Below are 22,534 nucleotides of genomic sequence, written 5' to 3'. Positions count from 1 at the left end.
GACATCCGTCGTCTCTCGACCACATCAAAATAGCACGCCTTTGGAGGCCGCATCGAGGGCCATCAACGTTCAATCACTCGAAGATGAACAATGATGTAGTGCCGGGGTTGGCCACAGGGACTATAAATACAATTTCAAGATGGTGGGGGCCAAACGGAGAGCATACGCTTCCTGCATGGCGACATGCTGGAGCAGCGCGTCTATCGAGCCTCAAATTGGAGCTGTTTGCCGGGTGGAGTGAGCATCAGTAGCCTGCTCTGCATCATCTTGTAGTGTAGGTGCTCTTCTCACCATGCGGTTGGTTCGCTTTTTGTACATGATGCGATGTCCACACTCGCGGCATCGGATCGGCTCCCTCGGCTTGATCTCGTTGATGGATGCGCACTCTGCAACATAGACAGCAATCAGCCCCCTGATCCAATCGATTAGACAGCCCTTACTTTCGCCTCCTTTACCGCCCAATCACTAGCTCTGGCCTATGAACAAGGACTTCTTTCCCAGCCCTCCCGTCGTCGTCACTGGTAGCAAGCTCGAGACAGAGGCTCACCTGCGCAGATGTACTCCATGGGTGGCTGAGCCCTGATGGGCGCGCCACCTCCGTAGGAACCGCCTTGTCCGCCTTGGTAGCTCATGTCGTGTGTCTCTGTTGCACGACCAGCCAGTCTCTACGACGTTGGATGAAGGAAGTCAACTAAGCGCCTCACGATGTCGACGAGAAGAGGAAGGGAAATTTTCGAGAGCTCTTTGCCACGTGCTTTTAAGAGTGCGCTACCGGTAATCCTTTGACATTTAGACGGCCAGCACAGAACGACACTCCTCGACTTTCTCACCCCTCGTCACTCTTCTCGCCCGCAACGACTGCACAGGGACCAAGAGACAGGACGCCATGTCAAACTTCTTTCGCTCAATGGGGCGGTCCTCAAGACCGAAGAAGTCGCCGACTATACCGTCGATGCCATTTGACGGGCAGCCGGGCGCCCTCGGCCAGTCCAACAAGCCCCTGTACATGTGCAACCCGTTTGTGAGGAGCGCCCTCATCAAGGGCAGCTTCAAGACCATCGTTGTGCTGCCCAAATTTGTCGACCAGAAGGAGTGGGTTGCTGTCAATCGTGAGTCAGACCTGTTGTTACTTTGGTTGTGTCACATTGCTCACGAAAAGTCTCCCTCCTCTCTCAAGTCTTCGACTTTTTCAACAATCTCAACCAATTCTACGGTGTCCTCACCGAATTCTGCACCATTCAGAACAACCCCACGATGTCGGCCGGAGCTGGGTGCGTCGCTCTCTATTCCTCAGTCTCTAACATCGACGCTGACTGCAGTGCCTTGTCATGGTTGCAGCCTTGATTACACATGGATCGACCAGAACCGAAAGCAGGTCAAATTGCCAGCGCCTCAATACATCGACTATGTCATGACCTGGGTCGGCGGCCTGCTGAGCGACGAAGCCACCTTCCCAACCAAGGCTTGTGAGTTTGCCTCGGATCACTCTGTCTCCTCACTTCGCTAATTCCGCTTCCCCGCTTATAGCTCGCGAATTCCCCCCGACGTTTCTGACCACGGCCAAGCATATCTACAAGCAGCTGCTCCGCGTCTTTGCCCACATCTACCACGCCCAATTCCCCTACTTGGTCCACCTGTGCTGCGAGGGCCACTTTAACAGCCTCTTCGCCCACTTCATCGCCTTTGGCACCGAGTTCGACCTCTTTAGCTTTGCAGACTTTCGCGGCCCGACCGGTTCGGGTCAACCCTACCCAGGCGTGTGCGACCTGATTGAGAAGTGGGTCGAGATGGGCATCCTCAGTCCCGACACGCTCAAGCGGTAGAGCCTTCTTCGTTCCCGCACTGGTCAACATCTCTTGGACTCTCGGTCTCGCTCTCTCAATTACTGTATTATTTGCCTCATTCTTCTTTCCCTTGACGACGATAAACCACACATGACGATGGATCTGCAAGTGAATGACAGTCATACGTGACGAATTCTCTTTCATTTTTTATTTTTTTTTTCTTTCCCCAAAATGTCCGGCCAAAATTTGTTTCTCCACCCTCGACCTCAACTTTCTTCGCTCCTCTATCTTCAAGAAGATCGTTGACATGCCATGCCGGTAGCTCAGAAAAGATCTGCTGATAATCACGACTCGACGCCGGCCAACACCGCCAAGGCCCCTAGAGCAAACCCCTCGGCGGACGGGGAGGGTGTGCACCTCGCTCCGAGACACCCGTTTGGCGTGTTGCCAGGCGGCAATGCCCTCTTTGCAACCAAGGCGATCCGGCGCTCCTCGCTCGGCCTCCTCGCGCTGCTGTCCGACAATGACATTCTAGCAATCTTCCAGCTCCTCGAGCCCAACGATCTGACCAAGCTGGGAGCAGTCAGCCGGGCGGTTCGAGCCTTTGCGCTGCACGAGCCCAACTGGAAGGAGGCGACGCTCGAATTGACCAAGGGCAGGCTTGCGTGCTGGCGCGGCAGCTGGAGGGCGACGTACATTGACCACGCAAAGGGCAAAGTGGGGATCGATGATGGCGTCGCTGCTATCGGTCCCACGATTGGGGACGCCAAGGGCCTCTTCTCCGATGCTCTCTACCTTCCGCTCCACATTGCTTCGCTTCCTCTGCATCCCTATACCCCAAGCGAAAGTGGACATCGCCGTCAGCCATACAACTTGATCCAGCGCGTCGACTCATCATCGCTCACGCCTGAGGAGTTCCAGGCCCGCTTCGCTCGACCGAGTGTTCCCTGCATTCTCTGCGACGCTGCAGGCGCCCAGGAAGTGCCTCCATGGACGCTGTCGGACCTCGTGCAAATGTACGGCAATCGACGGATCCGTGCCGAGGCTCTCTCGCTGCCGATGTGCGCATACAACGACTATGCGCAGTCCTGTGCGCATGCGCTGGACGATGGCGAGGATGTCCGGTGGGTGCCGGACGAGTCGCCGTTCTATCTCTTTGATCCGACACTGGCCAGGACGATGCATCGGGAGGGAAGGTTCCTGGTACCTCGACTTCTCCGGAGCGATGAGTCGCCGTCGGACGATGAGGAGAGCAAGCGCAGAAAGAGAGGAGAGATAAGGAAGGAGTGGGACCTCTTTTCACTCCTGCAGGACCGAAGACCAGATCACGTCTGGGTCATTGCTGGGCCCCAACGTAGCGGCAGTGGGTGGCACACGGACCCAAACTACACCTCGGCCTACAACACGGTCCTGTCTGGCCACAAGCTCTGGCTCCTCCTCCCACCGCACCTCACCCCACCGGGCATCTACATCACGCCAGACGGCGCCGACATTACGGCGCCCCTCAGCATCGGCGAGTGGCTCGACGGCTTCTGGAAGGAGTGCGTCAAGAAGCACGGCACGGGTGCCCAGGGCGATGGCCAGCTGCTCGTGGGTGTGTGCGCGCCGGGCGAGACGATGTTTGTGCCCGCCGGGTGGAAGCATCTCGTCGTCAACCTCGACGAGTCGGTGGCCTTTACGCAAAACTTTGTCAGCCCCGCTGAGCTGCCTGCCGTCCTCGACTTTCTCAAGAATCGGCCAGACCAGATTTCGGGCTTTCGCATCCGGCGCGCAGCAAAATCGTCATTGTCGTCGTCGTCGCCCTGCTGCGGGGAGGAGGAGGCTCAGGAGTCGGATCCGGAGCTGGACGAGCTGGACGACGGCGGCTTGCGCGAGAAGGGCAAGCTGTTTGAGACGTTTGTCAAGAGGCTGAGGGACTTCGATGAACGCTTGGCCAATGAGGGGTTAGCGTCGATGGAGAGGATCGAGAAAGAGCGGCGAGAGAGGCAAGGCAGCGGCACGGAGACGGTGGTGGGCAAGGTGGGCGCGACTGCCAAGAAGGATGCCGGTGGCTCCAGCACCTGGTGGGAGGAGCTGAAAAGGGGCGGCGAGAAGGGGGAACAGAGCACAGGCTTCTCGTTCTCGCTTGCGCCTGGTGATGGAGACGAAGACGGAGACGCGGCCTTGGGAGAGGTCCCATGGTAGAGACCGAGCATCATGTAACAGTAACAGTAGAAACACTCAAGAAGATTGCATTTGTGTACACGTTTGCCTGCGGTGCCGATGATAGTATATGATGCTGATGATACACATGAATAGTAAATGATGCAAAATTACAAGCCAGCCCTGGTCACTGCGTCCTGTAGAGCGGGACTCAGAGGCGCGAGGTATGCCAAAAGGCCCCTCGCCTGCGCCTGGCTGGATTGCGGCAGGCGAGCGTACGGACCGGTGATGGCACCCCTCGTCGGGTGGACAAAATGGAAAAAGGGAACAAGCGTCGATCGGAGCGTGTCTCCAACTGCTGGAAAGAGCGACATGCTCACGACGCAACGGAGCAGCTCCAACGTCTTTTCGCTCGAGATGACATTGCGTCCGCCAAGTTCCCACAGGTGTCGCGGCAGGTCCTTACCGAGCCATTCGACGAGGCGCGGGGACAAGGTCGAAGGAATACGGAAGCTGCTTGTGTAGCTCGGACGGGATGCCAGCAGAATCAGTCTGCCGATGAACTCGGTGGAAATATCCCTTGCCGGATCCGTTGCTTTAAGCAACGTCCAATGTCGGAGGAGGGCGTCAAGAAGTGGTTCTACGACGGCTGTGTCTGCACTTCGAGAGAGGAGCAGCCAAACAGTCGGAAGCAAGTTAGCGTAGGCTTCGCTTGAAAGGCTTCTCGCTGCCATCGTGGAAGCTGCCTCTCCGCCTCCTATCGTCGAGCTGTCATTCTGCGTCTGACCGGTGATGATGCTCGGGATGAATTGCGAGACTTCATGAAGCTGCCCCTGCAATTTCTTCTGCCCCTTTGTCGGCTGTTGCGCCTGCTGTTTCGTCTCGGCCATGGAGAGGAGCGCGACAAGCTCACAGTACGTCAAACTGAGATTGAGAAGCTGTTCGCGAGCCTCTACGCTCCAAGATGCCCCGTCGCAGAAGCTCGAGAGGCCTGCGAAGGGGAAGTAGGGTGTCATGTGGCCGACGAGACGGGACAAAGTTTCTCGGTCAGAATAGGACGTCGAGATGTTGCCGGATGCATCTCTGGCCTCTCGCGCCACGCCTCGCCAGAGCACCAGAGCAAGACCTGCTACTACACAGACGATCTGGGCGTGGGTGGACAGCTGCTGCTGTTGCTGTTGTGCGGAGAAGGATGCAGATGGTGGGAATGCCGTCGGTGCCGAGTCGAGGAAGTTCGTGATGAGAACAGGTGCCAAAGCCGTGAAGAGGTGCATGTATGGCGAGTTGCCATTCGCAGACCTGCCTTTTTCCAACTTCTCAAGTGTCTGCAGGATGGCGGTGGCCCCAGCCACAGACGTCGCAAGCTCCTCAGCATTCCAGCCCCTTCCCAGGGTGACGTCGAGATCGGCCAGTGATTCGCTAGCCAATTCGAGCGAGTCGTTGTCGGTGGCACCCTCCATCGTGCGCCTCCTATCAGGGCGCAGGCTGACTTTAAATGCGTCGAAGTCGGATCGCGAGGAGAATGCAGCTTCGAAACACCACGTTGGGCATTGGTCCGGTGTATCCGATACCGTGGACTTCAGGTTGCCTCGTTGTAGAAATTTGAGCAAGCTCTGTAGGATGACGAGGCGCGAGGCCGACGTCAAATCGGTTGAGATGATGGAAGCAGATGCTGGGCCCAGCTTTGCGCCTTGGTTCGCACCAATGGCACCGGAGAGGGATACGCCAAGCAACGTCATGTAGCACTGCAATATACGAGAGCCATGCTGAAAGGATGGGCTGGAAACGCTCGTAGTCGCTCCGTTCACTCCCGATGTTTGTGAAGAGGACGAACGACCATCTGAAGCTTGGCAAGCTGCTTGCCATCCTGAGGTAACATCGTCCCCGAGAGCGTCGCAAAGGAGGTCCAGTACTCGAACAGCATCCAGACGAACATCTGGAAAGATGTGTGACAGTGCTGTGGAGGTAAAAAGAAGCAGGGTCGAGGTGTATGGCCGAAGACGATTGCGAGAAAACTGAGGAAGATAGCTTGCAAGAAAAGCATGAAGAGCCTTGCGTACCCCTGCGTCGTCATCGGAGATGAGCCGAGCAGCATCCGGAATGACGGTCCCTAGCGATTTGGAGAGTAGAAATGGATAAGAAGCGAAAATCTCTCGAAGACCGTAGAGGGCGTCTGAGAGAGGTAGCAAGTCAGCCAGCCGGTCGCCCACTCCTCCGGGGCAGTCAATGCTAGCTCACCCTTTCTGGTCACAGCATTGTGATGGCGCGTCTGACTGATGAGGTCGTCCAAGGTCAGGTTCCTTTTCGTCGTAGGGGCCTTGCTCCTGTCCTTGTTGATGCTCTGCTGAGGGAGAGCAATGGATCTCGCTTTGTACGAAGTGTTGGTCGCATTGGTCGCTGCCTGCTTGCCCTTGCTAAGCTTCGCCTTCTTTTTCTGGACGAAGGAGGCTTTCAGCAGAGCAGCTTGAAAATGACAAGCTCGGTATAACAGCTTACCTCGAAGTCGCCCCCAAGTGTCGAGGCGGAAGACTTGGTCTTCTTCGCTTTGGCCATGACCTCGTTGGTTAGGGCTAAGTTGCGAAGCTTTGCTGCTTCTTCCAAAAAAAAGTTGGAAAAAATTCCCGCCAAATGCTTGAGAGCCTAACTTGGCCAGGGTGCTGTGGACGCACGTGGGATGCACAAGTGGAGGAATGATAACCCTCCCACCCTCCGACCGATGCGACTCGAGGTTGACGACGAAGGCAGTGGGTTCTCTTTCAATGGGACCTTCGCCAATCGCTTGGCGTCTCGCTCGCGCTGGGTTGGGTGCGCCCTCTGCGTACTGGGCACCCTCTACTCTTTTACGATGCCAAGCGAGGCTCGGCGCGAAAGCGGTCGCTGCAGGACCGTTGCAGAGCAGGATCCTGTCCCAGACGAGGTCGTTTGCCTCGATCGTTCCGCGAGAACGCCAGCACCATGGCAATAGCTCGAAGTCTCACAGAGTTTGGCCTTGGGCAGCATCTGGCGCGATTGTACTGGCGCTTTACTCAATCAACCTGCGTCCCGTCTCGGCTCAAGATTCCGGTTCAAAGGAAGAGGGCAGCAAGGGCGAGGAGGAAGAGGAGGACAAGCCCAAGTTCGCACCCTCCGTCGACGAGATCGAAGCTGAAGAACGACGGCGGAATCGCAATGCACTTGCCCGAGCATTCTTCAAGCTCGTCAGTGCCGTCCAAGACTACATTATTGAGCCAATCGGGACAACGGGCAGGTTCATCGTCCTCGTCTGCCTCTTTCTCCCCGTCATTCTCGCAATGCCCATGCTCCTCGTTGGCCGGAGGCGAGAAGGCGGCAGAAGACGAGGGCGAAGGCTAGCGAAGCAAGATGGTGGGGAGCGATGGGGTGCCATCTGGTGGTACGGCTTTCTGGTCAAGCAAATGGAAAGAGCTGGTCCGACCTTCATCAAGGTAAGCGGGGATAGATGAAGCCGGTCAATGCGCACCAGTCCCTGACATGATACATACACACACAGCTCGCACAATGGGCTGGGTCTCGTCAAGATCTGTTCCCGAAGGAGCTGTGCGACCTCTTGGGCAAACTCCACTCTAATGGTCGACCTCATTCGCTCAAATACACAAAGAAGGTCATCGAGAAGGTCTTTGGCAGGCCTTTTGACGAGATCTTCGAGCACTTCCCCGATGAGCCTCTAGGAATCGGCGCTGTTGCGCAAGTGTACAAGGCAATCTTGAAACCAGACCTTCTCCCACCGGCCTACCTCGAAAGCAAGCGACATCCTGGCAGAAGCAACCAGTTCACTCGTTCGCTCGCCCTCACCTACGATGAGGACCATCCACCACCACAAGTCCCGACGGCTTCCGTTGCCATCAAAGTCCTCCACCCGCGAGCGCGAAAAACCATTGCAAGGGACATCAAGATCATGACTTTCTTTGCCAAGCTCATCAACTTCATCCCTGGCGCCGAGTGGCTCTCGTTCCCAGAGGAGGTCGAGGTTTTCTCGCAGATGATGTTCAGCCAGCTCGATCTTCGCAACGAGGCTGCCAACCTGGATCGCTTCGAAAAGAACTTCGGGAAGAGGAGAAGCGCTGTTTCATTCCCCAGGCCTTTGCTCGAGTTCACCTCCAGGGAGATTCTCATCGAAGAGTTCGAGGAGGCTTTGCCTTTGAAGCACTTCCTCAACATGGGTGGCGCTGGGTTCGACAATCGCATTGCCAACCTGGGTTTGGATGCTTTCTTGAACATGCTTCTCCTCGACAACTTCACACACGCCGATCTGCATCCGGGCAACATCATGATTAAGTTCTACCGCCCCACGACCAAGTCTCTTCTTCGCGACCTCGTCACCCGTGTCATCTCCCGCTTCGACTCTGACTACGCGCCGGGGAGATCCAAAGCAGCTCCCACTGCCGACGACCAGGCGGAAGAAGACGTCGTGAAGAGGATGATGAAGCTCAGACACGACCAGGACGCCTGGCTCGATGAGCTGGATCGACTCGATGCGGCAGGTTACCAACCAGAGCTCGTTTTCCTCGACGCAGGTCTGACGGTGGAGTTGACGCCCGAGAATCGGCGAAATTTCCTCGATTTGTTCGGAGCCGTCGCCGAGTTCGATGGTGCGCTGGCCGGCCACCTCATGGTGGAGCGTTGCCGGACGCCGGACCTCGTCATTGACGAAGAGACGTTTGCACTGAGGATGCAGGACCTCGTGCTGAGCGTCAAGAGCAAGACGTTTAGCTTGGCAAAGATCAAGATTGGAGACGTCCTCTCCGAAGTCCTGTCGGCTGTCCGGTCGCACCACGTAAAGATGGAGGCGGACTTTGTCAACACAGTCATCTCCATTCTTTTGCTCGAGGGAATCGGGCGACAGCTCGATCCAAACATGGACCTTTTCAAGAGCGCGCTGCCCATCTTGAGAAACCTCGGACGGGAGTTGGCCAGACAAGAGGGAACCCGGACGCTTTCGAGGCAGCCGCATCAGGGAAGCGACGGCGCTCCGGGCGGAGGCGTCACGCCAATGATCAAGATCTGGTTCTGGTTGGAAGCCAGATCATGGCTTTTGAGCATGGCCGAGAAGCAGACGGTCGATGCCTTTGTCAGATACGATTGGCTTTCGCCGGCTGCGTGAGCGGCATTAGCTCCTTCGCTTATTCCTTTTCCTCTTGCTTCCCGTCTTCTTTTACTCACCCGACACCTGGACTCGCAATGACTGCAGCAATAGAAATCACAAAACTACATCGATCGTGAGATTGAAAGAAACATTCCGGTTGAAGTGCACAGAGCTGGTGTGGAGTGAGAGTACATCGAATGTGACAATGCTCAAGATGAAGAATTCGAAGATGTCGACGGATGTCGAAGATGGAGAGGCTTCCTTGGGAGCGGCGGTGGAGAGTCTTCTGCAGGAGAGTGGTTGCGGTTCAGACGGCGGGTCGTCTCAACAATGTTTCTCGCCCTCAAACTCTCCTCATCGATGGGGTGCGAAAGTGACGAAAGAGGTACTTTGGGCGAGACAGACGGGACGGCAGACGACGAGGCCGATGCATGCTTCCGAACCACTCGTGCAGGCACCGCAGCTAGTTGAGAGTGAGGCGGGGCCGAAGGAGAAGATGGCTTTGCCGCGTCAGAGGCGAACGGCCGCTTGAGACCCGATGCCATCACAGTCGCGGGAACCCTCTTCGGCGCCGTCATCAAAGTCGGAGCGGACGGGGCATAAGAAGGGTCGGACGCCGAGCTGCTGGCCGATGCCAGATGGGAGAGGTGCTGAGCAAGATGGGGCCTCCGTGGCGAGTTGCTGGCAGTGACGTTGCTACTCCCGCTTGGGCTCGAGCCTGCCCCTTCTTTCAGCAGCTGGGATGCATGGCCTGCAACGTTGTTCTCCGAAGCAGCTCGGCGGACAGTCCGATGGGCGTCTTTTGCGGCGGGGGTGAGGGGCGACTGTGCGGTGTTCTTGATCTGTGTCGCAATCTCCCTTGCCAATTCACGCACGAGGACTGCTGCGTCGTTCCGACTGAGGCTTTCGATGATCTGGAGCCAAAAAGGGAGGAGTGAAGTCAATCAGCACTAGAGTCTGTGAAGGTCATCCATGGTAGACGCACCTCCAAGAGCTTGTACTGCTCAATAAGTCCCTGCCGATCAGGGTGAACATCGCAAACGAGCTTGGTGATTCTGAGCAGGCTCAAGCGGACGACTGCCTTGGTGTGGCTCAAACGATCAATGAGTCTTCGAATAAAGGCCGATTGCCGTCCCAAAGCGAGTGTAACTCCAGTTGACAGCCTGAAAATCTTGGTGAACGGCTCCAGGAGATTCTCAAACGAATTGGCCTTGGAGGTGCTGAAGACAAAGAGAAGCGACGCAATCGATGAAGGTCGAAGCAGCACATCTTCGACACGGGCAGTGTCTTCTTGAAGCCAGACGAGGATCGCCTCGAGCGCTTGGGCTTGCCAGTAAGGATCCTCGAGGAGCTTGAGATAGAAGTCGAGGCCGCCCTGCTGATTGAGCATCTTGCGTGTGGACTTGCCGGCGTGGGCGAAGTCGCACAGGATCGGCAAAGCAAATTGCCTAAGCGGTGATGCTGTCCTGGCGATGCGAAGCAGCTGAGGAATCAGACCCGCCTGCGCCGCTTCCTCCTGCCTTGGCTTGTTCAGTCGGCACACTGCGCATGTATGAATTGAGGTCAGCAACAAACGCGATATCTCATCAGGTACAAGCAACTCACAGTTGTACATGGCGTTTAGGACCTGGTTCGACATCTCTGTGCCGTAGGGTCCGTCGTGATGCTGGCTGAGGATTCTGACGAGCGTCTCGATGGCATTGCAGTTCTGCAGCTCGTCGAGAATCGAAGGACTCATCGACAAGTTCTTGATGACTTTCAGCATCAACGTCAACGACGCTGGCTCGAGCTTCTGACATGCGTGGAGCATCCTCCGGAGCACTCCTCGGGTGGCCAGCTGCCTCTTGAGCCATGAGTCGGAGCCCGAATAGATGTGGAGCGTCTGAAGGATGTGTGCCTTCGCAGAGGCCGCATACTCGTCGCCGCTCTCGTCGTCGAGGACGCTGACCAGCGCGGTTGTCAGAGGCTCGAGGAGACCCTCTTGCGCCAGCATTCTGCAGAAGTCGTTTCGAGATGCCGGGCTCTGAAGCTCCAAGACGCTGTTGACGCACCCAACCCCCAACCAGACGAGATCGCGCTGCTCCCAGTAGTCCTCATCGATGAGTTCGACGAGCGTCTTGAGTCCTCGGCAGCTGAGCACGAACTGCAGCGTCAGACTCGACGTTGAGCACATGGCAAAGACGAAATGGGCCGCCTCGATGCGGACGTCGTGGGGAAACTTCTTTGACGTGAATTGCATCACGACGGGAATCGAGCCAATCAGGCAGAGATTTTCCTGCGCGACGGCATCCTGGTATATGATGACGTTGAGCAGACCAAGAAGTCGACTGATGACGTCGCGAATCTGGATTTCTTCCAGGAGCTGGATGATGGCCAAAGCTCCATGCGCAGAAAAGATTTGACTCTTCATGTCTGGCATGTCCGTCAAGATGGACTCGAGCTGCTCGCAGGCCTCGATGAGTTGATCCTCGGATGTCGTCGCTTGGAGCTCCTCGACGAGATCGTTGACTGATGCGCACATGCGCGCATGCTTGTCCCTCGCCACATTGGCCTCGAGATCGGCTTCCTGGGAAAAGTCATCTTCGAACTCGGCAAAGGGGTCTTCGTCGCTGTCGTCGTCGCCGAGCCAGGACCGCTTCGAGAGTCGAGTCGTGAGCTGCAGCGTCTGATTGGGAGAACTGGCGCCCATACCAGCTGCACTTCCGATGGCATCGCCAGCCCCCACTACGAGGTCGGAGTAATCGTCGCCCTCCCCTTCAGCCTCTGAATAGCTGCCCAAAGCTCGCCGAGTCTTCTTTTGAGTTTGCTTGTCCTGCCCTGTTTTCTTGAGATCCGCACCATTAACAGCGGTTGTCTTCGTCAGCGGCACTCTGGTGTTCTTGTTGTGGATAGTGGTGCTGCTGCTGCTGCCGCTGCTGCTGCTCGCCCCACCAGGTAAAGGTGAGGACGAAACAGTTTGCTTGTTGTCGCTAGCTCCGCGTTCCTTGGCAATTGTGCGAAGGTCTTTCGGGTGGAAAAGACGCCTGCCGATACTGTTCTGTTGTTTGAGCTTTTTGACTCGCTCATCAAGGTGCTGAAACTCTTCTTCGTCTTCGAAAAGATCGGAGTAGTCCTCCACCTCGCCCGCAGAGTCACTGAACGTCTCTTGGCCTGCTAAAGATGCTGACAAGGAGGAAGAGGCTGAAGCAGTAGTAAGAAGCTGTTCCTTTGGCTTGTCTTGCTGCGGCGCAGTGGTGGTGCCGACACTCGATTTTGACCCGTCCTTCGAAAGCGGCTTGACGACATTGACCTTCGCGGGCCGGATAGTCTGGAAATTGTCCTCAAATTCTCCGCTGCCGGTCTCCTTCTCGTCTTCATCTTGACTCGAAGCATTGGACCCGTTCAAGGTAGACTTCAAGGTGCTGGCCGCGAGCGAGAGCGGCGCAGAGTTTGGTGCTGCCGTATTCGTCGCCGTCGCAGTAGGCGTTCCTTTGTCAAATGCGGCGGCGATCTTCGTCGTGGTGATGTCCTCTTCAAAGTCATCATCCCAGTTGTCCGTCTGCTCTTCTGGCGTATTCAGCTGGTCAAGCTTCTTCTGCTGCTGGTCGAGCAGCGATACGACAGGCGCGGGCCGCGAGGTTGCCATCGATGTGTCAGCGTTCGCAGCTGCAGCCGCTGCTGCATGCGACGGTGCTGGGGGTGCAGGAGCGGCTGAGTGTGCGCCTTCGCCGGATCCGACGGAACCAGTCTCTGTGGTCTGATGACCAGCAGCTGCAGCATCGCTTACAACAGTCCTGCCGGCCACTCGTCCAGCGCGACGGCTTGCAGCAGCACCAGCAGGTGGGCCAGTGGGATTTACGTCGGCCTTCCTTGCTTCTCCCGGTAATCTCGACTGTACTTCCGCAGAGCCTCTCCCCGCTTGCACTCTCACTGGCTCTGCAGTAGTTCGTCAAAGAAGTGAGCACGATATACCTTGTGAAACCAGACGAAGTGCTTACCCTTGAGAGCCTCGTTCCACTGCTGGACGCTTTTGACGGCTTCATCGTAGCCCGTGCCCACTCGATCGCCCTTGTGAGCTGACCCTGTGCCAGCAGCACCCATACCGGCAGGCCGCATTTGCTCGAGCTGCTTGCGGGCCGACATCATCCAAGGATGCCTCGACAGCTTGCGAGCAGAGATGCGTAGGTTGACATCCTTTTGAAAGCAATGCATCAAGAAATCTTTGACGATCTGAGAAGTAAAGCAAGGTGTTGTCAGGGCTGGGCTCATTTCATGAAGGCTGAAGGCTCGTGGGTGGACCTGTTCTCACCGGTGAGGCTCCTTCGGGCAAGGGCGGACAGTCGTCCTGGACGATGCGGAAGAGGGCTGGCATGGGATCGAGGAAATGGTAGGGTGGCTTCCCCTCGAGAAGCTCAATGACGACGCAGCCCACGCTCCATACATCGCTCGCCGTAGTGGCACCGCTTTGGTCTATGACTTCTGGAGCCATCCAGTAGGGGCTCCCCACGACAGATCCGTTGCTGAGCGCCGTCGTCTTTGTCGCCACGCCAAAGTCGGCCAGCTTCACGGAGCCGTCCTTCGTGGTGAGGATGTTGGCGCCCTTGATGTCCCGGTGAATCACACCCTGGTCGTGAAGATAGACGAGGCCTTCCAGAACCTGAAGTATGTAGACGCCCACGAGGCCTTCGGGGAACTTTCCAAAACGCCGGCAGATGTTCTGCAGCGAGCCATTCTCGCAGTATCTGCGGCAACGGTCATGTCAGCTCCCCGGCAGCGTGTCATACAAGAATGGCCAAGACTCACTCAAGAATGATGTAGAGGAAGTCTCTCGTCTTTTCAGAACCCTTGTATTTGACGATCTTTGGGTGCTGCGGGTACCTTGCGTGCATCAGTCATCGCACAGTCCCCGTGGCCTCTCACATTGCATCGCACTCACGTTGAGATTCTTGAGCAGGTCGATCTCCGACTGTAGTATTGATAGTCAGCTCTCTGGACCCGCATCTTCTCCTTCCCTTTCCCTGGCACAAGGCGGGTCTACCCACCATGATCTCTCCTAGCTCCGATGAGGGAATAGCAGCGAGATGGATCTGCTTGACAGCGACAGTCTCTCCCGTCATCCAGTTCAAGCCTCGAAAGACGGCGCCGAACGCGCCTTTGCCCAAGCAGTCGCCCAGGTGCTGTGAAATATCTCCGCTCAATCAACCAACAACCAACAATGCTCGTCGTCGACAAGAAGAGGAGGCTGGCTGGCCACGGCCGACGACTCACGAAATGTCCGACATGGGCGTTGCTCGGCGGCAGCCTCGCGTGACTACTCGCCGTTGCCATGTTTGGTGTCACCCTCTGTCCTTTCTTCCTCACTTCTTTTGGTAGACCTTGCTTGCCCGCGTCTCTCTCCTCCGTCTATTTTGAAGCCCCTCTATCCGCATCGGCGTTGCCCTCGCTTCAGGCGAGAAGCCGCCGCCCAGCCGGTAGGAAGCGATGCGGCAGCGTCGCGGTCTGACTTATCGACCGTCGAGCTGAGTAGTGTCCGTCACACTCAACGGGACACACGCTCTCTCGCACAATAGGCCGAGCGAGAAAGAGCGCAGGCGAGCTGAGTAGAAGTAGTGTAGTCTCTTAGTAGGAGAGAGGAAGGCCCAAAAAAATCAAAACAAAACGGGTGGGCCGTGCTCGCGTCGTCTCTCTCCGCCGCGCGACTAGCCTGTCCTTCCTTTCCCCCCCGCCCGCCAGGCTAGAACACATTGCGCTAACGATGGAAATAGAAAGGAAAACATGGAGGTCCAGAATCTAGGGCTTCTATTTGGCACCTGTGACGTTTCGCAGAACAAGGAGAGCGAGCACGAACACATGCAATCGTCGTCGACCTTACGTAGCTTCTCTTTGTCTCCGGGTCGTGGCGGGCTGCTTTCAGTCTGAGTGTGAAAACAGGATTGCTTTGCCACAGCAGGAGCGGATATCGGATCGTGGGCATCAAGAGGATCTAGTAAACATGTAGAGAAAGCAGCGATGACGGAACTCGCATTGTTAAGCCTTGGGATCAATGATGGGATGCGAGACCTCCTCGGGGTCGCGGTAGGCGTCGCTGGGTGACCTCGCGTCGCGGAGCACCAAAAGGAAGCGGTGCGCCTCGACGAGGACCTCGATGGCGTAGAGGGCCACAATGACGGCCACGTCGAGGACCTGGTCCGAGTCGAGGTACTCGGTCAGGGCGCGCGGCTCAATGGGCTGGAGCATGTTGAGCGTCGCGAGTTCGACACTGGTGAAGATGAGCGAGAGGACAAAGAAGACGAGGATGCACAGCGACAGGGCCGGGCGGACAGCGGAGGTGACTGGAAGGGGCAAGTGGAGCAGGACGAGGACGAAGACGAGAGAGGCGAGGGTGAATGGCAGCAGACCCGCACCTCGGTCGGCCAGGTAGAGTCGGACGATTTCAAGAATGTCTGCAACTCGAGTCAGCCTTTTTCTCTTCTGCAACTTCCAAGTGCACAGCTTCAGACTCACTCATGAGCAGAGTGGCCAGAACGAGGAGCGAGTAAATGATGGAAAACGTCGTCGCCGTCTTTGTCCAGCTGCCTGGCCACTTCCCTGCGCCGTACTCGCGGCCCTTGCGGTAGACGAGCCTGTGCAGTGGCGCCTTTGCGCCCGCCTTGCCATTGCCGCGTCTCGAATGGACGACGGCAAAGGCCGCGAGACCGAGGAGCATGAGCAGAAAGACCCAAGAGGCAATGGGCACGAGGACGACGTCGTTGAAGCACGTCGTCGGAACGCCGTTCATCGACGTCGAGGTGAAAGACTGCGGGCGGGCGAGAGCATCATGAGTCCCAATGTGCTTATTGCAGTGAAAATAGGGAGCGCTAGGCCAGACATCTCACCATGGCGTTCTGCAAGCGCTTGCCACAGAGCATCCGGTATGGATACTGGTCCGTGATCATCTTTCCAGGATAGTCCATCATCATCTCTGTCTCTGTGCTACGGGGTAGGCGTAAGTAGGAGGAGGAGGTGGCGGTGGTGGTGGTAATGATGATGATGAGCCGAGAAGGTCAAGAGCTGAAAAAAGTCCTTGTTATGCAATCGTCTCCCACATTGCTTCTGGGTCCCAATTTTTCGAGCCTTTCTGAATTGTCAGGAGATTCTGACGGCGTTAGCGTCGTCGATCTCGATTTGAAAATCAGGCCATACGCCGTACTGACCGACCGTCGGCAGGCAGGCGCGCGTCATGAGATTAGACTCAAGTAAGCGCCAGGCCGCGACATAAAAAGAAGAGCACAATAGTGACCGAATATCGTTCAAACGAAGTTATTTTCAAGGAAAGATCAGAGCAACAATGTCCGGGAATAAAGAAGAGAGAAGATGGGGAGGAATGATGAAGAGTCTAGTGATGGTGACTATGATTGTTGTGAAGATGCTGCTGGTGCTGAGGACCGGTCGAGATGGGGACGGCTGCGTGAAGGTGGTTGTCTTCGTGATGATGGGAATGACTGTGAGGCGAGTGCTGGTGTTCAGAGTGACTAGGTTGCGAGTGATCGTGGTGGTGGGAATGACCGTTGTGCCCGTGCGCCGAATGGTCATGGTGGGAGTGGCTGTGATGAGCGTGGGAGGAATGCGAGTGACCCGCGTGGTCATGGTGATGGTCATGTCCATGCGAGTGACCGTGGTCATGGTGATGATCCTGGTGGTGGTGATCGTCATGTTCATGCGAGTGACCATGGCCGTGATGTTCGTGATCGTGGTGATGGTGATGATGGCCCCCGTACTTGTCCTTGGCCGAGGCCAGGAACCGGTCCCGAGCGCCCTCTCGCTGCACCTCGACGATGAGCTCGCCCGCGCGAATGGAGCCTCGAAGGGTATCGCCGGGCTTGAGCCCAGCTCCTGCACCGACAGACGGCGCGGCCAGTTGCCAGGCCCACCTCGTCACGTCGAGGACGTCGTCGTCGGTGGCCTCGTCCTTGATAAAGATCTTCAGAGTGGCAACCAGGGCTGCGTGCTTGGCTGTCCGACTGGCGCCTGCGCCTCCCACCAGTCCGCTGCTGGCGGGCAGAATGGACGTCAGCTTTGACGGCGAGGCGTGAGCTATGTTTCCGTTCGCAGACGACCCAAGACCAACGGCGGCTCCTGCAGATAGAGCCGAGGTGGGCGGCGTGAGCTGCCAGAGATTGGGAGGGGCCACGTAAGTGACGAGCCGGTGGTCCTCGATGGTCTTGATGGTGCGATTGAGGTGGACATTGAGGGGTGCCACCACGCTCGGTGCTGTCTGGAGGAGCACTTTGCCGAGCGCCTTGCTTGCAGGCCAGGCAACATAGGCCATCGCCGCGCTCTCCATGCCTGCCAGGACCTTGTCGAGGGCGGCCACTTGGAAGGGAGGCATGATTATGCTCGCGAGGGCCAGCACAGTGGAGAAGAAGAGCACCGTCAGGCTGAATGGATTCGAGATGAGGTGCAGAAAGGGTCCTGCAAGCGCCTTTGGATCGACGAGGACCGAGCCTGCGCGTCCGTGGCCTCTCCGACGGCTTCGCGCCGAGAGCGGTGACGAAGACGCAGCCTCGGAAGCAGCCGTGGAGATGCCGCAGGCGGCGACGAGCTTGGCATGGTTGTGCAAGACGAGGTTGCTGAAGAGGGAGACGGCCGTGGCGAGAACGAGCATGACTGTCGGCAGGACGAGGCCCACGTCGTCCTCCTCGTGATGCTCTTCGGAGCCTTCGAGGAGCGCATGCTCGATCGACTCTTTGCAGACGTAGACCGACGCAAAGAGAAGGTAGATGGACTGGACAAAGTAAAGCAGCGTCTCGACCCGGTGCGAGCTGGCAAGGGTGAGATGGGAGTGTTAGCCAACCGAAATGGCATGTGCTAGCCCCTGAACCAACGGCAAGCACTCACCCATACGGTCGTCGCAGCTCATCAACCCGTGAAGAAGAATGATCTCTTTTCGCTCCACGCTTCAACGCCTTGCGTTCTCTTTGCCTCTTCCAAGACTCGCCGAACCATTCGGCGCCACAGCTGCTGAGGATGCCAAGGGCATCAAAGACGACGAGGTAGCCCAGGCCCGTCATGGAGAGGCTGTCCCCAGACTGCCCGCTGACCCAGAGCGCGGCTCCAAGAGCAAAGTGCGAAAGCCCAAAGACGAACAGCGGTCGGTGAGAAGCAGGAAGGGACGCCCACAATGGCTCCGACAGGGCGGCGTGGAGCGAAGACGACGAGGGAAAGGCGGCCGCTACCTTGTCATTTGCATGCTCGTGGGTGTGGCTGTGTGTATGCGCGTCGTGGTGGTGATGAGGATGGTGATGGTGCTGATGAGCCGGCTCATCAGACGCATCATAGAACGAGAAAGCTGTCCACGGGGACGCGGCCGTCGAAGGCGTGGACAGGTCGTTCAGTGGAATATCACTGGCGCCTCGGCCCACCTGGAGATGGGCACCATCAAACAAGGCGTGATTGACGCTGTGTTTGCGATGATGGCCCCGCCGTGACTTTGTCGGGCTCACGGGCACTCCTACGTCGTCGAGAGGCACGGTCAGGCCATTGGCTGTCAAGGCTGACCCTTCGCTAGTACTGCTGCCGCTGCTGCTGGTGTCCTGCGCCACGAGACCCGTCGTCTGGATCCGGTGCGGCTGTCGATCAAAGTTGTCGTTTGCGCGAATCTCATCGGCCTCGCGCTCTGCCTCGCTGCCGGGCCTCGGGAAGAATACGCTCAAGTTGCGGCTGTGGACCCTCGAGTGCTTGCGCGAGTGATCTCTCCGCTCCGCTGCCGACATTGCCTTCTTGGGGCTGGCGTTGTCGCTCAGCTCGCCCAGGCCGTCCATGGCCTCGTCGTCATCATCGTGCATCGCTGCGACCTTCTTGTCATCGTTGTCGTACCCAGCAGCGCCGTTTTCGTCCAGTTGTTCGTCGCTTCCATCAAAGGAAACACTGAGCGTGGGGAGCATGTCGTGGCCCGATGCGTCTCCATTGGCCAGGTTGATATCCTTGCTGCTTTTCTTTCTCCGATGCATCATGGGCGTCGATCGCCCGCTCGGTGTGGCCGACATCGACGTCGATGAGGAGAGGGCTCCGTTGGAGAGGCTGTCTGCGCTCAGCGAAGTCGTCACGCTCGGCCTTGTTGGCAGAGGTTGTACGCTTTGGGGTGGCGAGGTGGGGCTGGTCTGCTGCTGTTGGAAGGTGCTCGGATAGTTTGGGCTTGCCAGTCGGACGCTCGGTGTCCTCGCCAGCTCGCCGGAATTGGACCTGATCGAGTTGCCGCTGATTGTCCGCTGTCGCTGGTAGTGGGCGTGCGGCTCGTTGACGGCCAAGGTGGACGGGTAGCTGGGGCTTGCCAACAGCACCGAGGGCTTCCTTGAATGCGCACTGCTAAAAGAGCCTGCTGATGGTCTCCGCTCGCGATCCCTAATGGGCGAGAGCGAGTTGGCCGACGACGAGGCCGAGGGCGGCGACGAGGAGAGGGGAAAGGCCGTTGGGCCGTCTGCCGATGCCGCCTCAGACGTTTGCGTCTCGTACTCCCGGGTAAGGGAACGGACGGATCGATGCTTCTTCGCCGGTGCTGCTGCTGCTGCTGCTGCTCCCGTCGTCGTCGTTGTCGTAGCCGCCGCCGACTTGCCTGCCTCTGGATCAGGGACTGACACGGGAATGGTGCTGACGAGGGAGGAGCTGCTGCTGCTCGCCGTGCTCCTCGTCGCAGCCGACTGGGTATCGGTGGATGTCGACGACTTGTCCGATATCAACGAGGCGTCGGAAGAAGACGTTTGCATGTCGCGGCCGCCTCACTAACAGTAGTAGTCGTCGCCCGCTTCTCTTCTCCCCCTCTCCCGTCTCGTTTGCTCGTCCGAATTACTTTTCGCGCTTCCTCTCTCTGTCCGGAGCGTATCGACTTTTACTTAACCACAAGGGTACACTACTGCTGCGACTTCTGCCTCGCCCAGGTGGCTCCAGCGGCGAGATGAGTTTAGGACAGAGATCAGAGTTGGTGCTGGAGAAAAGGGCAAATGAAAGGCGCGCTTTGAATTGATTCGTGCAGAGATAAAAAGCCGCTAGTGTTCCCAATATTCTCAGTGGTCGGGGGGAGCAGCATGGGAGATGATCCATGCGTTCCCCAGTACGTTTTCAGTCGCAGAACAGGAACAGTAGGGCGAGCAAGACAGGAAGACGAGTCTGATTTCTATTCTACCTACGCCGACCAGCCGAGGGACGCCAGAAGCTGGGACAGACCCTTGCCGAGCCACTCAAAGTCGCTCTCTTCGAGCCAGACCTGCGCGCTGACCCTGATCCAGATGGCCTCGTCGTGAACATAAAATGGCACAAACGTCCGCAGGCGGCTGCTCAGCTCCGACTGGAGATGCGCAGAGATGTGCGCCTTGGTGGGGAAAGCGCCTGTGTCGACCTTGGCGTAGTCGACGGGGACACGCACGTTGACCATGGATGCCGTCAGACTCCTGTCCGCTTGGCCATCGTCCAGGTTCATGATTTTTGACCCGCTGCCAAGCTCCTTGCAGAGGATCATCCCACCTTTGTGAGCGAGGTCCGAAGTGTATGCTCGGATCTTCTCCTCGCCGCCCAGCCACCTTCGGTAGTCCAAGGCGGCGCTTAAGGAGCAGAAGTTGGACAGGTCGACGGTGCCCGAAAACTCCCACACGGCAATAAAGTTGGAGGGAGCGTCTGTAGCGATGAGGTCCACTCCCTTTTCTTGCGGTGCTGCGAGTGGGTTGATGTAGTAGTGAGAGGTTGGCATGCCAGGGACGAGATGTTGGTTGCTGGATATCGGGCTCAGTTGCTGCCTTCATCAAGAGGGATCGTCCGGCGAGACTTTAGATCACTCACCGTTTTGGGGCGTACAGGAAAGCGCAGCCCCTGTGGGCATTCAGCCATTTCTACGGTTATGTTGGTCAGATATGCCCTCCAGCAAGAAGAGACAGGGAGCGAAGACCTTACGTGACAATTGCTGATAAAGAAGTCGGGATCGGCTTGCTTCAGATCGAGAGCAATCTGTCCCACGGCGTGTGCTCCATCGACGAGCGAAAGGACGTCATGCTTGCGGAGCAGCTTGACCGCCTCGCGCCATGGAACAACGACGCCTGGCAGAGATGAGATCGCATCGACGATGGCGATCTTAATCTTGATGCCTTGCTTGCGAGCCTCTACAAGTGCAGCCTCGGTCTTGGCCAGGAACTCTTCGTGGCTTACGGGGTATTGCATTGGGACACGGACGACGCCCAAGTTCAGCGCCGGGTTCGAGTCCACGATGAATTGCGCCGTCTTTCCGCACGCGCCGTAAACGGTGTCGTAGACCATGATGGCTTCCTTTAGTCCATCTTGAGCTGGAGGTTTCGTTGACCAGTATGGCTGCATTCCCCGCAGGACGGCATTGACACCTGTCGTGGCATTGTTGACCAAAACGATGTCGTCGACTTCGGCATTGACCAGGGCGGCCACTTCTTTTCGGCTGCGGTTGAGATACGCTCGGAAGGCCCCACGATGCCAGTCGTCGGGCCTCCTTTCGGCGTGCCTAAGGTAGGCATTGTGGGCTGCGATTACATACTGAGGACAGGCGCCGAAGGAGCCGTTGTTCTGTCGTAATGATAAGGACACATCCTCAGGGACTAAATCACAGAACGGGAACAGCGCGCACGCCCACCACCCACCAACGCGACGAATTCTTCGTCAAAGCCGTACAGAGCTCTGCATGCGTGCCCAAAGGGGGGCGCAGGGGCTGCATGGAGATTCGCTTTGAGCTCCTCGAGCTCCTTGTTGAGGCGTGCCATCTACTCTAGCTTTCACTTGTGGGAGTTTGGTTGCAAGAGATGCTCCTCTTGGTTTCGGGACGAAAGGGAGCGGAAGGCCCTACGTATGACTCGAAGGTCAAAACACACGTGTAGACTAAGGCTTCAGTTGCCAACGTCGGCGTGATCCCCCTTCTTATCGCAGTCCGTTTGCACCAGCTTTGTCCGCTGAATAAACCCTCAGCACAAGCCCCCAGACCAGCTTGAGATTCGGCGAAAGGAGCAGAAGAGTCCTGAGAAGAACGACGCAACTGCTCGTGGCGCTAAATTATACATTCGCGTCCGCACAGCGTGGAGGAGTGGGTTGGTATTACAGTCGTGCGTTGACGAGGCTCGACACCATTGTCGACGTCATGACTCGCACTGGTGTGGCTAGTGATACATTCTGGTGCAGGCTTCTGAAAAGGTATAGAGGCTCTCAGATGATGCCGATGCGCTCCCGTCTCGACATTTGCTGCCGCTCGCGTGCCTGTTGGTCGGCAGGATGCTCTGCTTCTCCTTGGCCCTGATCGTATGCTGGTCCTTCTCTTCCTGATGCTGTGCCTGATCCCAACCCGGCGCCAGACTGCTGCCTAGAATCATCGAGCTGGTGATGCTCGTGGGTTGTGTCCTCGCCCCTGGTCGTGGACTCCTCGTCGCCGCCCTGGGCGATTCTCTCGGCTTTGAGCTCCTCGACCTCTGACTGCTGCAGTGTGATGGCAGTGGGCGGCCGCCTGATCATCCTGTCGTCACAGCTCCCGCTCAGCTGTGCCCGACTTGTC

General features: G+C 57.4%; 10 protein-coding genes across 10 annotated transcripts; 3 read left to right on the top strand and 7 right to left on the bottom strand.

Annotated features, from left to right (window-relative positions):
• Window positions 1–46: 46 nt before the first annotated feature.
• FA10DRAFT_266938 (hypothetical protein) lies at window positions 47–706 on the bottom strand. The gene is made up of 3 exons (XM_025521709.1): window positions 548–706; window positions 292–386; window positions 47–221 (listed from the first exon to the last, which is right to left on the bottom strand). The coding sequence occupies exons 1-3, from the start codon at window positions 630–632 to the stop codon at window positions 201–203; spliced, it is 201 nt and encodes a 66-aa protein (XP_025377663.1). The 5' UTR covers window positions 633–706; the 3' UTR covers window positions 47–200.
• A 102-nt stretch (window positions 707–808) lies between these two features.
• On the top strand, window positions 809–1,972 carry FA10DRAFT_251952 (hypothetical protein). Its single transcript, XM_025519631.1, has 4 exons — window positions 809–1,109; window positions 1,178–1,271; window positions 1,339–1,466; window positions 1,528–1,972. Exons 1-4 carry the CDS (start codon window positions 887–889, stop codon window positions 1,821–1,823), a joined length of 741 nt encoding a protein of 246 aa, XP_025377662.1. The 5' UTR covers window positions 809–886; the 3' UTR covers window positions 1,824–1,972.
• Window positions 1,973–2,048: 76 nt separating this feature from the next.
• Window positions 2,049–4,068, top strand: FA10DRAFT_266935 (Clavaminate synthase-like protein). Its single transcript, XM_025521708.1, has one exon. It carries the CDS (start codon window positions 2,097–2,099, stop codon window positions 3,966–3,968), a length of 1,872 nt encoding a protein of 623 aa, XP_025377661.1. The 5' UTR covers window positions 2,049–2,096; the 3' UTR covers window positions 3,969–4,068.
• Window positions 4,033–6,511, bottom strand: FA10DRAFT_113952 (hypothetical protein). Its single transcript, XM_025517887.1, has 3 exons — window positions 6,423–6,511; window positions 6,165–6,360; window positions 4,033–6,099 (listed from the first exon to the last, which is right to left on the bottom strand). Exons 1-3 carry the CDS (start codon window positions 6,477–6,479, stop codon window positions 4,097–4,099), a joined length of 2,256 nt encoding a protein of 751 aa, XP_025377660.1. The 5' UTR covers window positions 6,480–6,511; the 3' UTR covers window positions 4,033–4,096.
• Window positions 6,512–6,642: 131 nt separating this feature from the next.
• On the top strand, window positions 6,643–9,153 carry FA10DRAFT_241237 (ABC1-domain-containing protein). Its single transcript, XM_025519239.1, has 2 exons — window positions 6,643–7,369; window positions 7,435–9,153. The coding sequence occupies exons 1-2, from the start codon at window positions 6,686–6,688 to the stop codon at window positions 9,043–9,045; spliced, it is 2,295 nt and encodes a 764-aa protein (XP_025377659.1). The 5' UTR covers window positions 6,643–6,685; the 3' UTR covers window positions 9,046–9,153.
• A 725-nt stretch (window positions 9,154–9,878) lies between these two features.
• On the bottom strand, window positions 9,879–14,384 carry FA10DRAFT_241235 (hypothetical protein; the record flags this gene model as incomplete). Its single annotated transcript, XM_025519238.1, has 9 exons — window positions 14,049–14,384; window positions 13,943–13,972; window positions 13,810–13,874; window positions 13,316–13,748; window positions 13,005–13,236; window positions 12,391–12,777; window positions 10,633–12,171; window positions 10,013–10,569; window positions 9,879–9,941 (listed from the first exon to the last, which is right to left on the bottom strand). Coding segments are annotated over exons 1-9 (3,381 nt in total), but the record flags the coding sequence as incomplete, so codon positions are not given.
• Window positions 14,385–14,783: 399 nt separating this feature from the next.
• On the bottom strand, window positions 14,784–16,002 carry FA10DRAFT_266934 (hypothetical protein). The gene is made up of 3 exons (XM_025521707.1): window positions 15,882–16,002; window positions 15,511–15,802; window positions 14,784–15,449 (listed from the first exon to the last, which is right to left on the bottom strand). The coding sequence occupies exons 1-3, from the start codon at window positions 15,957–15,959 to the stop codon at window positions 15,034–15,036; spliced, it is 786 nt and encodes a 261-aa protein (XP_025377657.1). The 5' UTR covers window positions 15,960–16,002; the 3' UTR covers window positions 14,784–15,033.
• Window positions 16,003–16,312: 310 nt separating this feature from the next.
• FA10DRAFT_266933 (hypothetical protein) lies at window positions 16,313–19,967 on the bottom strand. Its single transcript, XM_025521706.1, has 2 exons — window positions 17,884–19,967; window positions 16,313–17,807 (listed from the first exon to the last, which is right to left on the bottom strand). The coding sequence occupies exons 1-2, from the start codon at window positions 19,746–19,748 to the stop codon at window positions 16,382–16,384; spliced, it is 3,291 nt and encodes a 1,096-aa protein (XP_025377656.1). The 5' UTR covers window positions 19,749–19,967; the 3' UTR covers window positions 16,313–16,381.
• Window positions 19,968–19,974: 7 nt separating this feature from the next.
• Window positions 19,975–21,973, bottom strand: FA10DRAFT_113757 (PLP-dependent transferase). Its single transcript, XM_025517886.1, has 4 exons — window positions 21,636–21,973; window positions 20,926–21,561; window positions 20,815–20,864; window positions 19,975–20,747 (listed from the first exon to the last, which is right to left on the bottom strand). The coding sequence occupies exons 1-4, from the start codon at window positions 21,753–21,755 to the stop codon at window positions 20,165–20,167; spliced, it is 1,389 nt and encodes a 462-aa protein (XP_025377655.1). The 5' UTR covers window positions 21,756–21,973; the 3' UTR covers window positions 19,975–20,164.
• Window positions 21,974–22,191: 218 nt separating this feature from the next.
• Window positions 22,192–22,494, bottom strand: FA10DRAFT_286165 (hypothetical protein; the record flags this gene model as incomplete). The annotated part of the gene is made up of 1 exon (XM_025524057.1): window positions 22,192–22,494. The coding sequence occupies one exon, from the start codon at window positions 22,492–22,494 to the stop codon at window positions 22,192–22,194; it is 303 nt and encodes a 100-aa protein (XP_025377654.1).
• Window positions 22,495–22,534: the final 40 nt, after the last annotated feature.

This window comes from Acaromyces ingoldii (genome assembly GCF_003144295.1).
Source record: "Acaromyces ingoldii strain MCA 4198 unplaced genomic scaffold FA10scaffold_3, whole genome shotgun sequence".
NCBI lineage: Eukaryota > Fungi > Basidiomycota > Exobasidiomycetes > Exobasidiales > Cryptobasidiaceae > Acaromyces > Acaromyces ingoldii.
Note: the sequence above shows the minus strand (reverse complement) of the source record. Positions and strands in the feature narration are given on the sequence as shown.

Bases quoted from the DNA above. Each gene is read 5' to 3' on its own strand.
- FA10DRAFT_266938 (XM_025521709.1), bottom strand. From the start codon at position 632: ATGAGCTACCAAGGCGGACAAGGCGGTTCCTACGGAGGTGGCGCGCCC. The intron at 387-547 runs GTGAGCCTCTGT...TCTATGTTGCAG, and splicing joins CATGGAGTACATCTGCGCAG to AGTGCGCATCCATCAACGAG. The intron at 222-291 runs GTGAGAAGAGCA...CCCGGCAAACAG, and splicing joins AAAAGCGAACCAACCGCATG to CTCCAATTTGAGGCTCGATA.
- FA10DRAFT_251952 (XM_025519631.1), top strand. From the start codon at position 887: ATGTCAAACTTCTTTCGCTCAATGGGGCGGTCCTCAAGACCGAAGAAG. The intron at 1,110-1,177 runs GTGAGTCAGACC...TCCTCTCTCAAG, and splicing joins GGAGTGGGTTGCTGTCAATC to TCTTCGACTTTTTCAACAAT. The intron at 1,272-1,338 runs GTGCGTCGCTCT...TCATGGTTGCAG, and splicing joins ACGATGTCGGCCGGAGCTGG to CCTTGATTACACATGGATCG.
- FA10DRAFT_266935 (XM_025521708.1), top strand. From the start codon at position 2,097: ATGCCGGTAGCTCAGAAAAGATCTGCTGATAATCACGACTCGACGCCG.
- FA10DRAFT_113952 (XM_025517887.1), bottom strand. From the start codon at position 6,479: ATGGCCAAAGCGAAGAAGACCAAGTCTTCCGCCTCGACACTTGGGGGC. The intron at 6,361-6,422 runs GTAAGCTGTTAT...TCCTTCGTCCAG, and splicing joins CACTTGGGGGCGACTTCGAG to AAAAAGAAGGCGAAGCTTAG. The intron at 6,100-6,164 runs GTGAGCTAGCAT...TACCTCTCTCAG, and splicing joins CAATGCTGTGACCAGAAAGG to ACGCCCTCTACGGTCTTCGA.
- FA10DRAFT_241237 (XM_025519239.1), top strand. From the start codon at position 6,686: ATGGGACCTTCGCCAATCGCTTGGCGTCTCGCTCGCGCTGGGTTGGGT. The intron at 7,370-7,434 runs GTAAGCGGGGAT...ATACACACACAG, and splicing joins CTGGTCCGACCTTCATCAAG to CTCGCACAATGGGCTGGGTC.
- FA10DRAFT_266934 (XM_025521707.1), bottom strand. From the start codon at position 15,959: ATGGACTATCCTGGAAAGATGATCACGGACCAGTATCCATACCGGATG. The intron at 15,803-15,881 runs GTGAGATGTCTG...GCCCGCCCGCAG, and splicing joins AGCGCTTGCAGAACGCCATG to TCTTTCACCTCGACGTCGAT. The intron at 15,450-15,510 runs GTGAGTCTGAAG...CTCGAGTTGCAG, and splicing joins TCTGGCCACTCTGCTCATGA to ACATTCTTGAAATCGTCCGA.
- FA10DRAFT_266933 (XM_025521706.1), bottom strand. From the start codon at position 19,748: ATGCAAACGTCTTCTTCCGACGCCTCGTTGATATCGGACAAGTCGTCG. The intron at 17,808-17,883 runs GTGAGTGCTTGC...CACCCTTGCCAG, and splicing joins GAGCTGCGACGACCGTATGG to CTCGCACCGGGTCGAGACGC.
- FA10DRAFT_113757 (XM_025517886.1), bottom strand. From the start codon at position 21,755: ATGGCACGCCTCAACAAGGAGCTCGAGGAGCTCAAAGCGAATCTCCAT. The intron at 21,562-21,635 runs GTGGGTGGTGGG...TCATTACGACAG, and splicing joins ACGAAGAATTCGTCGCGTTG to AACAACGGCTCCTTCGGCGC. The intron at 20,865-20,925 runs GTAAGGTCTTCG...ACATAACCGTAG, and splicing joins TCTTTATCAGCAATTGTCAC to AAATGGCTGAATGCCCACAG.